The sequence below is a fragment of the Rutilus rutilus genome (assembly GCF_951802725.1).
Source record: "Rutilus rutilus genome assembly, chromosome: 3".
Classification (NCBI taxonomy): Eukaryota; Metazoa; Chordata; class Actinopteri; order Cypriniformes; family Leuciscidae; genus Rutilus; species Rutilus rutilus.
This window is the reverse complement of record NC_140211.1, coordinates 56,616,151-56,633,333: the sequence shown is the minus strand read 5'-3', so window position 1 is coordinate 56,633,333 and position 17,183 is coordinate 56,616,151. Positions and strand designations below refer to the sequence as shown.

Genomic DNA, 17,183 nt, shown 5'->3' with positions numbered 1-17,183 from the left:
AGCAATGTTTCTAAGGTAGAAAAAGGCTGTTTTTGTAACATATGAAATATGATTTTCGAAAGACAGGTTGCAATCGAGTATAACACCAGTATAATCGAGTATGCAATCGAGTATAAACAAGGAGGCATTACATTTTGTAATCACCATGGGGAATTGTAAAGACGCAGTAAAATTGCAGTAAAACTGTGAGTTGTGAAAAATATGATACACTGGTGTTTTGACAGATGAGAAGTTTATCTATATATCATATTTTTACTGTTTTAATTAATTTTATAACTGTATCATATATCTCTTAATTCCTTTTATAACGGTTTTAATTTTCCTTGCTTTTATTTTGTGATTATTTTAATTCCTTTCTGTGTAAAGCACGTTGAATTGCCATAGTGTATGAAATGTGCTTTAATACACTTGCCTTGCCTTAAATTTCACAAAACATTTGATTTATTTTGGACTTTATTCATCAAAGAATCATCAAAATGTAGCATTTATCCACAAAACCTTGAGCAACGCAACTATTTACAACATTGATAATAATCAGAAATGTTACGTGAGCACCAAATAAGCATAATAGAATGATAAGGAGGCATGATTAGGAGCATGTGACACTGAAGATATGTGAAATAATGGCTGCTAAACAGTCAGGCTTGCCATCACACGACTTGAAAATATATTTTTTTTAAAAAGGAAAACATTTATTTTTCATATTTTACAATTATACATATTAATATATTGTATATTAATACAATTATTTAACTCTTTTACTGTATTTTTAATCAAATAAATGCAGCCTCGGTGAGCAGAAGAGACTTCTTTCAAAAGCATTTAAAAACTCTTTATCCCACACCATCATATTTTTAGACTCAGGCTTGAGACTGAAGTGTTTCTTCAGGAGAGATCAGTGTGTGTGTGTGTGTGTGTCAGTCTCACCTGAAAAGTGTACTTGATACTGTAGCCAGATTGTCGGATGCGCACGGTTTCCAGCATGCCGGTGTAGCGAAGCTGTCTCAGCACCAGGACATCATTAAACCGCAGAGGCAGCTGGAAAGCAGCAAGGACACGTCAAACAGTGCAAAACAGAAATGCATGTAATGTATACATGAGATATATACACACACACACACACACACACACACACACACCTTCTCTGCATTTGATCGTATGCACTTCACAAAGTACGGCTCTGATTGACCAAGCGTCTCCATCAGCTTGTTGAGAGAGGCCTTCAATGGAGCAAAACACCACAAATACATAAATAAATAAGCAGATTTATGGAAATCAACAGCATGTCATAGATCAAACCCAATAAATATAAATCTGAAAAAAGGACAATGAAGCCCTATTTAACTCTCGGAATAGCATGGGATTGAACATGGCAATGTTCATGTATTTGGTCTTGGTGGATTACATTCACGCCGCTGCTGTTGTTGATTATTGCTGCTGCAGAGCAAGTGTGGACTTGATACTGTGCTAATAGATACACAGACGCACTGTTGTGAGCATGTAAGATATGCTGCATAGATGCCGTAGCAGATCTAGGCAGGTGGAGCTGGGGAGGTGGAGGGTCCGATAGCGTTGCAGGATTATATTTAAAGACGACATGTGTGCCTGTCAATGTTTCCATGCTTGTATCTGTCTAAACCGAGGACAGGAGGAAAGCAGCTGTTTTGGTGGTCAGGAATTCACTCTCCCTTCCCAAAGTGAGATCTGCACAGAACAGGAAGTGAGGTCATCCACACATCAGCGCAGGCCTTGTGCCAGACGCCCCAGAACTGCAGAGCGAGTGAGCGTTACAGCTCTCTGTCCCGGTCTGAGACACGAGAGGGAAACGTCATTGTCACACAACCCTGCTTTTTTACTGCACAACTACACACACTTTTTGTCACAAGGGCTTTGATTTTTTTTTGTGGGGGGGGGGGGGGGGGGGGATAACAGTAAATCAGAAATGATCAGAAATCTCATTAACAGATTTCAACATTTCAGTTTATGCATTTAGATGTACTCATTTAGCATTTGCAAACTACTTTTAGTAGATTTTGTTCACTATATTTTTACTGTGTCTTGCCCTAGACTTTCAATCTTAAACTATGACAATCCATAATAAATGTACATGTTTAAAAGTATGTATTCATTTAGCATATGCAATTTTTTTTTTGTTACATAAATGCTTTATTAAAACTATTTTGGAGATACTGAAAAATGTACTTTTTTTTGATCCACTTCAAATGTTGACTACTGTATATTTGTCGGTTTTTTGTTTTTGTTTTCACTAGATTTCTACTGTTTCTTGACCCCAGACTTTCAATCTTAAACTATGACAATCCATAATAAATGTATACGTTTAAAATTATGATTACATAAACAAAGACAAATACCACTTTCCATACTAACTTTTATACCAAGTGTGTGAAAATATTATTTCATTATATCTTCTAAATATAGAATTTAGCCATTTTATTTCGGACATCTTTAAAAAAGGTCACCACAAAATGTATGTTGATTTGAGATGCAGTGGAAACTCTGTTCACGTGTATGGTGGGTCAGACATAAAGTTTTTAATGTTATGAATCATAGACTTTAACAAGCAGTTGTTGTTTTTCTAGTGAAACCAAAACAAAAGACTTTGGAAAGACAGAGCAAATAAAAGTGTTATTGCATCAAAGATAGACATGATGTCATTAATTTGGGTTTTTACTGGGCTGTACAGGGTGGAAATTACAGCATAGTTACACAACACAGACATGATTCAGAAAACTTTAAGAGAGAAGGCGTGAGATCTGACCTGGAACTGGGCGCTGATGCTCGGGGGTTTCTTCTTCTTGTGGAGGTGCAGCAGGGACTTGGTGATGCGGTCGTGTAACGTCAGGTTACTCAGGTACTTCAGAGACTTGACATCCAGAAAGTGCTGTAGACACACACACACACACTCGGTCACAAGCATATTCAGATCAGTTAAAGGGACAGTGTCATTTACAGAACCTCATGTTGCTCCAAACCCATATGAACATTCATGGAACACAAAAGGAGATTGTGTAAAGATTAAAACAAGCAAAAAGTCAATTCTGGAAATGGAAATATGGTTAATTTAAAAAAAAAAAACAGACATGACCATTTTACACAGTGAGCGCAGCTATCAAGCTTTAAAAAGGACAAACAATTCATTATATGGTGCAATATTCCAAGTCTTCTGAGGCCGTGTGAACAGGGAAAACACAACATTTAAAAAATTCAAACAAATTTGCCTTTCGCACTAGTGCAAAATCTCATTAGCACTTATGGACATTTAACACGACGGCGTAAAGTTTTGTGGACACTTTGCTAAATATCTCTCTTTGTGTTTTACAAAAACAATCAAACTGAATCAAAACACCACAACAACACAAAACAACACAACAACACAAGACAAAACAAGAAAACACAAGGCAACACAACAACACAAAACAACATCAAAACAAAACACAAGACAACACAACACCACAAGACAACACCACAACACATTAACAAAAAACACAACAAAACAACAACACAATAAGACAACACAAAACAACAAGACAACACAAGACATCACCACAACACAACAAAAAACATTAACAAAAACAAAACACGACAAAACAAAAGACAACACAACAAAACAACAACACAATAAGACAACACAACAACAACAACAACACAAAAAACAAGACAACACCACACAACAACACAACACAACATCACGAAACAGCACAACAACATCAGAACAACAACATCAGAACAACAAAACAAAAAACAACAAAAACACTAGGTTTGGACAACATGAGTAGATCATAACAGAATTGGCATGAAGTGCTTTTAAATCAAATTAAAAAAGCATGTTATGGGATTCACACCTTAGGAAGACTGGGCTTCATCTTATAGTTTTTATTTCTCCTGAAAAAGAAAAAGAAGTATTAATAACAGTGCTTATGATATTCCTCGTGTGTATGAGATGCCAGTGAGTGTAAAGATTAGGGCTGCACGATACTGAAGAATAATGCGATATTCGATATGCGATACTATAATGCTTAAAGTGTGTAAAATAAACAAATTATCTTTCCAATATATTTTAAATGATATAACCTACATATGCGTTTCACATCCCTACAGCTTCTGCAGTGTTTTACTGTGTTATTTTAACATCAGGGGTTCAGGTTATCCTACATTAGGGTTATTTAACAACAGAAACTGAATAATCAAATGTAATAATAAAACACTGCTTAGTTTTCACTGTATGAATTAAATATACACTTATTCTTATTAAAGCTACAAAAGTTATTCAGCCGAGAGCAGCGAGTGATTTTCTCTGTCTTTAGTTCATGACTCCAGTTATTGCAATTATGATATGCATAACGCGATATATACAATTGCGATATATTGTACAGCCCTATTACACGTGGATATCTTGCTATAAGATAGAGACATGAGAGGACCGAAACGAAGCCTTATGTTGCTGTTTCTGCAGTCCGCTAGTAAAGATGTGCAGAGTGAGTCTCACATGAGGATGCCGTGGGCTCGCTCCAGGAGTTTACTGCTCGTGGAGTTGATGAAGATCCCTTCCTCCTCACTGAAGGATCCGATGGACGACAGCCGGTTCTGTCTCCCATTCCACACATCTCTGACAGGGACAGCACAAAAAACATGTTACACACACAACAACATCTAATCCTCAAACTGCAATGAATGCAAAACCACATTAACCCTTGCCGGCGCGTTTTGCTGGATTTTCTTCACATAGCAGCAAAACAGACTTCAAATACTCCGTCATTTATGGTCATACGGACAAAAGAAATATGAAAAAAAGAAACTGTAAAAGGTCTACTTTTGTATGCGTTACACTTACAATCAAAACAAAACATTGTGCTTTTGTAAAAAGCATGTTACACATACACACAACAACATCTCTAACTCAGAGACAACTCCTCAAACTGCATTGAAAGCAAAACCATATTAATGAAACTCAAATGATCAAAGCCTGAGCCTGGTTTCTCCCGAGGTTTTTTCTTCTCCATTCTGTCACATGGAGTTTTAGTTCCTTGCTTATATATATTATATATTAATATATATAAATTAATAGCTTTTTTACAACAAAAATGAACCACCACATAACTTAAGATGGATTATGACACTATTTTCTTCTAGAAACAAACTTTGTCGCATTATTTTCCTGTTATCTCCGTAAAGCTGCTGTGAAACGATCTGTATTGTAAAAAGGTGACTTGACGATGTAATTGGAAACTCTTGACGCTTAACGGGTTTCAAAGACATTATGGTTTCAGTATCATGCAACTTTCTGCTTTTTGTTTAGATGCTTTCTTGCTATAAGACTCAGTAAGTCGCAGTTACCAGAGCAAGCAGCTGATGGAGCCTTTCACAGTCTTTCAACATCATCTCTCAACATCCCTTTAACTTGTGCGCTGCACACACACTGTAAAACATGATCGTGATTTTAACGGTAAAAGACTGTAAAAATGCTACGGTGAAAAACTGTTAATTGGTTATCAGAAAGTTTCGTACTATATACGATGACTAACTGTGATAAATCTACGGTAACCATACATGTAATGTAATTTTACAGTAAAATACTGTATATTTTTGGAAGTGAAATAAGAACAAGTCATTTTTACAAATGTCATGTGTTACCATGAGGGTTTTTGTGTGAATGACACTGTGCAGCTTCTATATACTAGTATAAACTTTCTCAGCTTGTTGTGAAGCTGCTTGTGATGAGCTTTGATGCACCATGTGATCCTCATCACCACTGTGATTGGTTGTTGTATTACAATGGTACCAAACATATATTAGTACGTCAATAGTTCGGTAAATTACCAATATATCAGAGAGTGAAATACATTTTTTGACTGTATAATTTAAGTTACGTCTGTAAAACCTAAAATGTTGCTACCGTATTTTTACGGTAAATTTCTGGCTGCCGTTTTTTTACCGTAAATTTAACAATTGATTTTTTTTACAGTGCATGACAGGCACACAAACGGCACCGTTCTACTCAGTAATTCTGACTGAATGCAGACAAGTGAAGAAGTTTACAGCGACGACTCCATGTTGATTTATTATGATTTAGATGTTAATGTGGCTTATCTGCAATATTCCTTGGACAGGAGATCACTGAAGCATGTGGTCATGAACTGTGGGGAGCAATTACCCATCAGCCCCGGATCTGTCCTCCAAATGAGCAAATATCTCCTCTCTGACATCACACGGGAAGCAGCTGCTGTTTCCTGGGGTTTTGTGGTCTCTTCGTAACCCAAAAAGTGTGTGGGGTTGCGAAACAGATTAGGGGGACTTTACAGCGCAACAAAAGAGCTGTTGTGAGCTCGGCTCTCGCCACTTGTTCTGGATATCAGGACTAATCTCAGAGCCATGCGGTCATTAATGAAGCATGAAGTCGGGAAGACCGTGACTCTGGGTATCTGTGGAGTCACTGCTCTAACTCTATATACACACACACACACACACACACACACACACACCGAGAACTTAACAAGCCATGAGAGTACTGACCAGGGGCTCTTCGGACACACTTTATTTATCGCTCAGAAAAAAAGAAAAAAGTGTCAGGATAATACAGTGGGGATTTCAGAAACCTGAATCAACGGATATGCCGGTTCTCCAGGGAAATATCATCAAAACACATGCAAAATGTTATCAGAGTAGGGCTGTGAAACGATTAATGGCATCCTAAATAAAAGTTTGTGTTTACATAATATATGTGTGTGTACTGTGTATAATTTTTTTGTATATATATTTATAAACACACACACGCGCAATGCATATATATATGAATATGCAATGCATATATATGTATATATGTATATGCATTGAGAACATAAACTCCATCAGTGCATTAATGATCGAGGAGTGTGTTGAAACAAAAAAATCATGAAACTTTATAGACTTAAGTTGTTTACAAAAAACTATAAAAAAGCTAAACAAAACAACTAAAACTGAGATAAAAATGTATTAAACTTTATAGACTTGTTTAAAAAAAAACAGTAAAAGCAAAACTAAACAACTAAAAATTAAATACAAATTGATAAAACTTTAAAGACTTGTTAAAAAAAAACCCCGATAAAAAGCAACAACTAAAACTCATTTTTCTTAAATATATATTCCAATAATACCATCTAGCAGGGATGAAATTTCACGAATTGGCTCATTGTAAGGTGAGATCCTATCACAGAACCAAGCATGAACTCACTGAGCTCTTCAGAATGACCCATTTTTACCCACAAATGTTTGTAATTGCAAACAATATTAAAAAATATATATATATAGTGAGCAAACTGAGCTTTCTACTAGCATTCCCACACTTTACTATCCTTTCACTATAAGAACGGTTTCTTCAATCATCCAGAATAGACAATATTACAAATATCCAATGAAAGGGTTTGTAAAGACAAGGACCCCCAGATATTAACATCACCCCGTGAAAGAGTCCATTCTTACAATATATTAACATGTATTCAGACCCATTTATACTGGGTGGAAAAAGTATCAAGTGTGATATAACCAGTGGTGAACCCTGACTCTCAAACCTGGAAATATTATCCCAGCTGTCAATGGAACAAAATAAAACACTAACTCTAACTTTTTACAACCTCTATTGATTTGCGATCACATTTATCCAGTAGAAACATGTTTAATGGGCCACGAGACGCATGACAGGACAGAGGTCTTACCGTTGATTTAGTGTGTTGCTTCCCTGCAGATCAGAGAGAGGAGTGCGAGGATTCCTCCTGTTCACACCTGAAACACATCACAAAGCCTGTACAACCAGACTGATCCGAGACACAAGAGCATCATGGGGAATGAGTGAGAGGTTATGATGAGAGGATAATGGGTAATGGTTCTCGTGAGAATAACAGGACGTGATTTTGATGAACTCACTGCCATTGATTAAATGAAACGTATGAACATTCAATTAGAGGTGAACATGCTTCTGTGAAACACACACACACACACTTGATTACTTCGCTATCTAAATGGGGACACTCCATAGACGTAATGGTTTTTATAATGTACAAACTGTATATTTTATCCTCTTACACTAACCCTACCGATCACACAACACTTTCTGTATTTTTACATTTAAAAAAATTAAAAAACACTTTAATTTCTTTATTTTTATACCAGATTTACAAATGAGGACGTCCCTAAAGATTTTTGGAGATTTTGTCAGGTTTGGTCACTTCTGGGTACAAATTTGTCCCCAAAATATTGTTAAGTACACACACACACACCTGGAGACTCTCTTTCCAACTAAAGCTGGGTGATATATTGAAAATATACAATATATGTAATATATACCAAAATATAGCAATATTTTTGGTGGCAATTAAATCAGCAACATTACAGTCACTTTAATTAGCTTTTTTATTCAGTGAGTGAAGTTTTTTATTTTCTCCTTGAGAGCGATTGCTCTGTTAGCACGGTTCAAATGAAATATGAACGAACCAAAAACAGGATGTGACGTCACAAGACGCGACCCTAAAAAGCACAGAGTGCTGTTTTTCTCATCATAGTCGTGATGTTGCCCATCACATCACAGTCTCCTCGCAGCAGATCTTAGCAATTCCTGCTGTTTTGACTGCTTTACACATTTTATAAGCTCTTTATGGGTTCTCAGCTGGTCAAAATACCACCAAATGTTCAGACTTACGCATTTCTCCCAGCACACAGCATTGTTTTGGATGTTCGGTAAGTTCCGTCACACAATATGCGCCATAAAAGCCTTTTTCTTTGGGGGGTTTTGTATCTTTAGGTTTGACAGTGTGAACGCTAAGCGAACCAGGACTAAATGTATCATTTTTATTTTTTGGTCCAGACTAATGGTGCGTTCCAGGCAACCTGTAACCCGTGTTTTTCCAACCTTATACCCGTGAAAGTGCACTGGAACGGCAGTCAAACCCGTGACTTCCCACCCGTGAACTCGTACTAGATCGATGTACTCCCAGTTACGAGCTCTGACGTCACATAGCCCGCGAAACCATACAAAACAACCATGGCAGCCCCTACGGATGCAGTGTTTCTGCAGGCGGTACACGGTGAGAATACACTTTAGGACAATATAACGTTGCAATCAAATTAATAATAATATAATAATAATAATAATAATAATAATAAATAAACAAGGAGTAAGCACCTTTGGCGACAGAAATTATTACAAATGCGCATAAGCCCTTAGCCCCGTAAGGTCCGCCATGCTGGTTTGTTTACATCTAGCTATCACAATTCCTTGCGCTCAGGTAGTTTGCCGTGACTGGCCTGAAACGCTACAAAGTCGTGAGTCGTGGTTTGAAGTCGTGATTTACGTGCTCAAAAACCTGCCTGGAACGCAGCATAAGGGCCCTTTCACACCTACCCTTGTTTGGTCCGGATTTTCAGACTTTTCAGTTTGATCCGAATCAAAATTACAGGTGTGAAATCTCCTGGTCCAGACCAAACAGAGGAAATTTGGTCAGACGAAAAGAGGTAGTCTCGGTCCGGATCAAACTGAACAAAGGTTTGGTTCGTTTCTAGTGTGAACGCATTTTCTGTACAGTTCGGACTTTCAGAACATTTACAGGAAGTTCCGCTGGTTCCCGCAGGATTGCTCGCTCTTCTCCTCCTTTCCTGCCGGCGAACCATAAAATGTTCGCGTAACGAGGACGTTCATTTGGTGAATTTGAACTAGCCTGGAGTATAGCTGGTGCTGCAGGGAGTAATGCCGTAATAATAACAGTAAAGCGGCAACGATATGCGTCTGTTCATTCATTCTTGTCAAAGTTACCCGGCGAACTGACAACACACTGACGTCAGACGCACGTCCGCTTACAAACCAATCAACGTCAAGATGCAGCCCACATAGATGATGACGACAGGACGCAAGTACGTCATGTAAAGTGCTTTAGCACGCTCGCATAATTGCAATGTGAAACTAAACCAAAACTAACCGAATGTATAAAATGCATCAAAACATGAACTTTGGTGCGGAAACGTCCTAAAAGAACCAAACTACAAGCGTGACCAAATGCATTTAAATTTGAAGCAAATATTGAGGGTCTATGGACATACATGTTCATTTTGAAATGAGTAAATACAATATACTGTATAGAGTAGTTTTCACTTATATCACCCAGCCGTAACTACAGGATTGAATTACGAAGGAATGTTTCTAACAGGAAGGAATAATAAATCTTTTTTTTTTTTTTTGGTAACACTTTATTTTATAGTGTCCTTGTTACATATGTTACATGTACTTACCGTAGTAATAACAGTAAATTATGCACAATTACATGCAACTAACCCTCAACCAAACCCTAATCCTACCCTAACCCTATAGTAAGTACATGTAGTTGCTTAATATTACTCAGCACTTAAATATATAATTACACTGTAACAATGACACCTTAAAATAAAGGGTTACACTTAAAGGGTGTAATTATATATTTAAGCACTGAGTAATATTAAGCAACTACATGTACTTACTATAGGGTTAGGGTAGGATTAGGGTTTGGTTGAGGGTTAGTTGCATGTAATTGTGCATAATGTACTGTTATAACTACGGTAAGTACATGTAACATATGTAACAAGGACACTGTAAAATAAAGTGTTACCGAATGTTTCTAACAGGAAGGAATGATAATATTTTATTTGTTATTTTTTAGTGTTTTGTGTGTATAGTCTCTAACCCGAGCTACCTCCATCAAGCAGACCTATGGTGAGCCCGCCGTCCTCGGAGAGCGAGAGAAACGAGAGCACACTTGAGCCGGGGGACAGAGGAGGACTGCCCGAAAGACATGCATGCTGGACTGAACCCAGAGACAGTGTTAGTCAGAGATTACATCATGCAGGAGAACCAGACAGATGCAAGATGGATGAGCAGAGACATGAGGGCTTCAGCTCGCAATACAATCAATCATTGTGTGATTATATACAGTCAAACCAAAATGTATTCAGACACCTTTCTCACATTATCACAGTTTATTCACTATAGTTTAGAAAATGGTTATAAAATATGATAAGAGGTATGAAATCAGTTGATATTTCACTGGTTTTGTCCATCCTTCTGTTAGACTGTCTCATAAATAATGTTCAATATCTGTCAGCTGTTAAATTTAACTAAAAAAATATCAAAAACTATATGTGACCCTAGACCACAAAACCAGTCACATGGGTAAATTTTTTAAAATTGAGATGTATACATCATATGAAAGCTGAATAAATAAGATTCCCATTGATGTATGGTTTGTTAGGATATTACAATATTTGGCCAAGATATGACTATTTGAAAATCTGGAATCTGAGGGTGCAAAAAAAAAAATCTAAAAATTGAAAAAAATCTCCTTTAAAGTCCATTTTATGTTCACGATTGTGCTGCATTCACTCACAAAAATAAATGTTTGATATATTTACGGTAGGAGATGTACAAAATATCTTCATGGAACATGATCTAATGATTTTTGGCATAAAAGAAAAATTGATCATTTTGACCCATACAATGTATTGTTGGCTATTGTCCACATACTCATTACTCATGCGACTTATGAATGGTTTTGTGATCCAGTGTCACATGCATAATTTTTGGTTTGACTGTATGTGTAGCTGAAGAGGTATGCATTTATATATTCATACAAGCGCCAGGGTCAGATTTAACGGGACATGTCTTGGCTCGGGGTGCATGGAGTGAGGAGACGAGATGAAGGAAAGGCAGCCTTACTGTTTTTATCCTCTTTGCACCTCTGCAGGATCTCTAAGCTTCTCTGATGCACAGGGTGATGCAGAAAACTAAAGCTATCCACACTTTTCACAACTGGAGCAGCAGCATCATGCCCTTAGGAAGCCAAAAAACAACAACACACACAAGAAAGAGAGAAGAGAGAGAAAAGATTAAATAGGGAGAAATAAGATGTGCTCGTCTACAAGAGTTAAGCAGCATAAAGTTCACATTACATGGACATGATTTCTGGTGTTCCCACACAGTGCGAAGGAAACCCATAATGCACTCACAGTTCAAACTCACCATGTGTGAGGCATCAAAGCATAGACGAACTACTAATGCTCGAACTCGTAATTAAAGGAAGAAAGGCATATAGATACTGAAAAGCTGGAGAGCAGGGCAATAGATTTCAAGCAAGAGGAGCTGGGCTAACACGGCATGATTCGCTAGCAAACACACGTACAAAGTATAGCCCTAATAATGTACACTTACAGAGTTGAGATATCTAACACATTCTTTTACACAATAGCACAGATTGTCACGCAGATTAAATGTGACTGATTGACAAAAGAGACTGAGCCCTGAAAACAAACAACTCTGTTAAATGTAATGTTATGCCAGAAAGCAAAACCCTCAGGGTCCACCAGCCATTGCAGATCACAAAATAAAAAATAAAATAAATAAAATAAAAAATAATGAAGTGATAAAATAAGATAAACACATATACAATAAAAAAAAGGTTAAAAAAAATTTAAATTATAAAAAAAATATATATATATATATATTTTTTTTTTTTAATTATTGCAAGCAAATTTATTCTTTAAATAAATAAAAATCTTACTTTTTATTTTCTTGTTCTATAAAAGTTTGGGATCAGTTCGATTTTAATTTTTTATTTAAAGAATAAATTTCACCAAGGAAAAAACAAACATTTATTGTAAAAAAAAAAAAAAAAAAAAAAAAAAAAACATCTCTTTTGAACAGCAGTATAAACAGATATCAATAAGATTACAATATCTTACAATGAGAGCATGATATTCTATGAAAGGATGACGTGATGTAAATGTAACAGTTTAAAATGCTTGGCTAATTGTTTTACATACAGTGCTAACCATAACTTGACAACTTTTAGAGTTATTTAGAACAGTCGCAGCTTCAGCTATATCATGCAATATATAATTTATAATAAAATGCATTAACGGAAGTATAATATGGTTAAAACTACATTGATCAAAGTCAATTTGCACAGAATTAGAACCCTAAAACACGGATTTCATTACAAAGAAAATACAGCAGTCGACATTTGACCTGGATCAAAAAAGTTCATCAAAAGACAAGAACGGGTATTGCTCAAAATTCATGTATAACTGATAAAAGGTTTTGATCCACTTCAAATGTCGACTACCGTACATTTATTAGCACAAGAGTAAAAAATCAGTACAAACTAAAAAACAATAATAATTTCAATTAAATAATAATCATTAACGGAAGTATTTTGATGGTTAGAACTACTATGTGCAATATTAATCTATTTTATCTTTTATAATGTGCACTTTTTTAAATAAGAAAGTCTATTTGTACATAGTTTCTTTTTTGTTGCACTTTTAAAATGTTTGCTGCTCCTTTTTTTTTTTAAATAAAAGCTGACTCTGAGAAACATACAAGAATTCCAATGTACCTGTACTGTAATGTACCTGTACTGTAATGTACCTGTACTGTAATGTACCTGTACTGTAAAGTACCTGTACTGTAAAGTACCTGTACTGTAATGTACCTGTACTGTAATGTACCTGTGCAAATTGATCAAAGTCAATTTGCACAGATAAAACACTATTATCAAAACACTATTTTTAGGCAATGAAATTATGTATTAGCACAAGAGGGGTCTTGTATTTGGCAGTGTGACATGCATTGCCTGAAGAATCAGTAAAAAAATCAGTACAAACTACAAGCATGTGACCAGGAATAAGGGTTTAATTGGACTCACCGCTGCGTTTGTCCACATGTCTCTTCCCAGCGTCCCTGAAGGCCACCATGGCTCTGAAATAGGCCCTGAGAACGGCCCAGCGGAAGGTGGCCACCGGGTCGATCCCGATCAGGCCACAGATGAAGGCGTTCTTACTGCTCTTGAGGAGCGCAACGATGTCGGGCCGCATGTGGTCCGTGTTCTTCTCTCTGAAGTCCTGCAGGTCATACACACAGTCAGATAACTGATATAAGCCAGAGAAACATCAGTGGAGAGAGAGAGAGAGAGCGAGAGCGAGGCCCACAGCTCCATATATATATGTATATATAATATACTGAATCGGCTCTATCATTCATGAAGCCAGAGAAACATCAGTGGAGAGAGAGAGCGAGGCCTTTATGTAACACATGAACAAAGGCTTTATATTGTAAATAAGAGGTTTAGCTACTCATGAGTGTTAAAGGTAGCCTGGATGCCAGCCGAACTTAGCCCCGCCCACAACATTTGAGGTCGGGAAGTTCGGTCTGGACTTGATCCGTTGTGGAGCAACTATGCTCGAGCCAGAGCTGTTCGGACCAATCAAATTGTCAGGGCGGGCTTTATACGATGATGGACAGATGATCAACAGTAACGTAATCATCCACGTCACCAAAGAGCGCTTGGGTTGAATTCGTTTACAACACAGATGGCTGCCGCTGGAGAATTGAGATGTGTAGATTCGCAGTATCAGACTCATATTCTGACTAGAATCTGAGTATGACGACGTCAGGCCATGTTAAAGGGACAGTTCACCCAAAAATGAACATTCTGTCAGTAATTACTCTCCCTCATGTTGTTCCAACACCGTAAGACTTTTGTTCATCTTCGGAACACAAATTAAGATATTTTTGATTAAATCTGAGAGCTGTCTCACTCCTCCATAGGCTTCTAGGTAATCTGCCGGCCCAGAAAGTTAAATGTTTAAAATAGTCCAAGTGACTACAGTGGCTCAAGCTTAAGTTTATCAAGCGTCGAGAATACTTTGTGCGCAAAAAAAACAACAACACTTCATTCAACTATTGATTTTCTGTGTTTCTCTGAGTGAGTTCACGTAGTGTAACAGCTAGGCCTGTCGCGATAGTCAATAAATCAATTAATCGCACGATAAAATAAAATGAGCTCGATAATTTTTCCGGCCGCGATAATTCCATTTGCATGCTTGTTTGTTTTCCTCGTCTCTCTCTCTACCAAATAGACTGGATGACCACTCTCGGTTCCTTGGCGTATAGGAGGAGTGAACCCTCTTGTCAGTTGCATGGTCTTTGTGTGGGGAGGCGGCGCCGCGGCGCTTGTCAGTCACATGGTCTTTGTATGGGAAAGCGCCGGCGAGACTGCTTGCGGCGACTGCCGGGAGAGAGAGAAGACACTAGTTGTGAGCTGGAGGAAAAAAAAAAGAAAAAGATGGAATTGGTTTCAAAGCCAAACGCGAGCGAGCCCGATCTCATGAAAATGCGTATCTATACCACGAATGTTATTTCTCGTGCCATTTATACGCCAAAAATAGTTTTTGCGTGCATATGATACGCACTTTATGGCGTGTAACACGCACGCACTCCTCACCCCTAATCCTAACCAAGTATTTTCAGTGCGTAGCATATACACGCAATAAAGTGTGTCTCCGTCTTCCCGACAGTAAATTACACAATCACTCGGGTGTTTGTTTAGTCGACAAAGTAACAGGAGGACAGTGCAAAATGCTGTGGTATCCTGTTGAAGCTTTTTTTTATTTGTTTACAAAGGTCCGAACCGGCAGTTTTGCCTGTTATGGAATGTATCACTATTTATGTCTGAGCCTAATGTTTAATATTTTTTGAAGTGCAATTTTTTTTACATCCATTTTATTTATTGTTTTTGGTATTTATTCAAGTGAATTTTTTTGTTAACAGACACTGAGAGTCCATTGCTTTTATTGTTTTTGGTTGCTTTGTTAATTTTTTGTGGATATTTAAAATGTTTTTCCGTTTTCAATGTTTAATATTCTTAAGAAATAAAAGTTTATAGATCTTTGAAAAGGTGTTCCTGCATTATTATGCCATTATAATTATATTAGATGAAAATGGTCTTGAACGACAATATTATCGTTTATCGCGATAATTTCTTGGACAATTTATCGTCCAGCAAAATTTGTTATCGTGACAGGCCTAGTAACAGCGCAGCGCTTCTGGGTTGTACATCAGAACGGAGGCTCACTATTGGCCAGCATCACACGCATCACACACATGACCAGCGTCGGCCAATAGTGAGCCTCCGTTCTGACGTACAACCCAGAAGCGCTGCGCTGTTACACTATGTCAACTCACTCAGAGAAACACAGAAGAAAATGAAGAGTTGAATAAAGTCGTTATTTTTGCGCAAAAAAAGTATTCTGGTCGCTTGATAAACTTAAAGTTGAGCCACTGTAGTCACTTGGACTATTTTAAACATTGTCTTTACTAACTTTTCTGGGCCGGCAAGTTTCAATTACCTAGCAGCCAATGGAGGAGTGAGACAGCTCTCAGATTTAATCAAAAATATCTTAATTTGTGTTCCGAAGATGAACAAAAGTCTTACGGGGTTGGAGCAACATGAGGGAGAGTAATTACTGACAGCATTTTCATTTTTGGGTGAACTAACCCTTTAAAACAGATAACTGATATAAGCTTCATATATAAAACTCATCTCTTCTGTGAGCACTTAACCTCCCCTTTGTCTGGCTTATGCTACTCTAAGAAATGCCTGAACTTTGTATTTTGAGCACTTCTTGCGTTGTTTTTGCCTCTTCACGATGATTGCTGTAGTCCTCGTTTGTAAGTCGCTTTGGATAAAGGCGTCTGCTAAACGAATTAATGTAAATGTAAGCCAGAGAAACATCAGTGAAGAGAGAGAGCGAGGACATTGTGTAACGCATGAACAAAGGCTTTATATTGTAAATAAGAGGTTTAGCTACTCATGACTATCAAACACTGCCAGACTTAAGCCGGGTTTACACCGTGACATTTTTTTCTTTCTTTTATGATTGTTGCTTGTCAAATTGTATGTTTATCTTGGGTAAAAGCCAACGCAGATTGTACGATTTTTTATGTTTATAAAAAGTATATTCTGCTTGCCAAGGCTGCATTTATTTGATAAAAAAATAAATAAATAAAAAACCTGTAATATTGTAAAATATTATGACAATAAAAAAAAAAAAAACTTTTTCTATTTTAATATATTTTAAAATACAATTTATTCCTGTGATCAAAACAAATGAATTTCCGTCATCATTACTCCAGTCTTCAGAAATCATTCTAATATATGTGGATTTAAAAATAAAATCAAACATTCATTATTATCATCAATGTTGAAAACAATGGTGTACAATTTCTTTTTTCAGGATTCTTTGATGAATAGAATGTTCTCTTTAATTTATTTGAAATAGAATCTTTTGTAACATTATAAATGTCTTTAGTGCCACTTTTGATAAATTTAATG

At 36.9% G+C, this 17,183-nt stretch overlaps 1 protein-coding gene across 8 annotated transcripts in view; it reads right to left on the bottom strand.

Moving 5' to 3' along the window:
- The window catches only part of myo9aa (myosin IXAa), a 205,631-nt gene that overhangs the window by 39,127 nt on the left and 149,321 nt on the right, over positions 1 to 17,183 (bottom strand). For all 8 annotated transcript variants that reach the window (XM_084405057.1, XM_084405054.1, XM_084405056.1 and 5 more), the window contains 8 exons: positions 13,716 to 13,911; positions 11,729 to 11,842; positions 7,710 to 7,776; positions 4,508 to 4,627; positions 3,864 to 3,903; positions 2,780 to 2,902; positions 1,140 to 1,220; positions 928 to 1,038 (listed from right to left, as the gene is read on the bottom strand). In XM_084405057.1, coding sequence (XP_084261183.1) covers positions 928 to 1,038; positions 1,140 to 1,220; positions 2,780 to 2,902; positions 3,864 to 3,903; positions 4,508 to 4,627; positions 7,710 to 7,776; positions 11,729 to 11,842; positions 13,716 to 13,911 — 852 coding nt within the window. The remainder of the gene's footprint in view (positions 1 to 927; positions 1,039 to 1,139; positions 1,221 to 2,779; positions 2,903 to 3,863; positions 3,904 to 4,507; positions 4,628 to 7,709; positions 7,777 to 11,728; positions 11,843 to 13,715; positions 13,912 to 17,183) is intronic.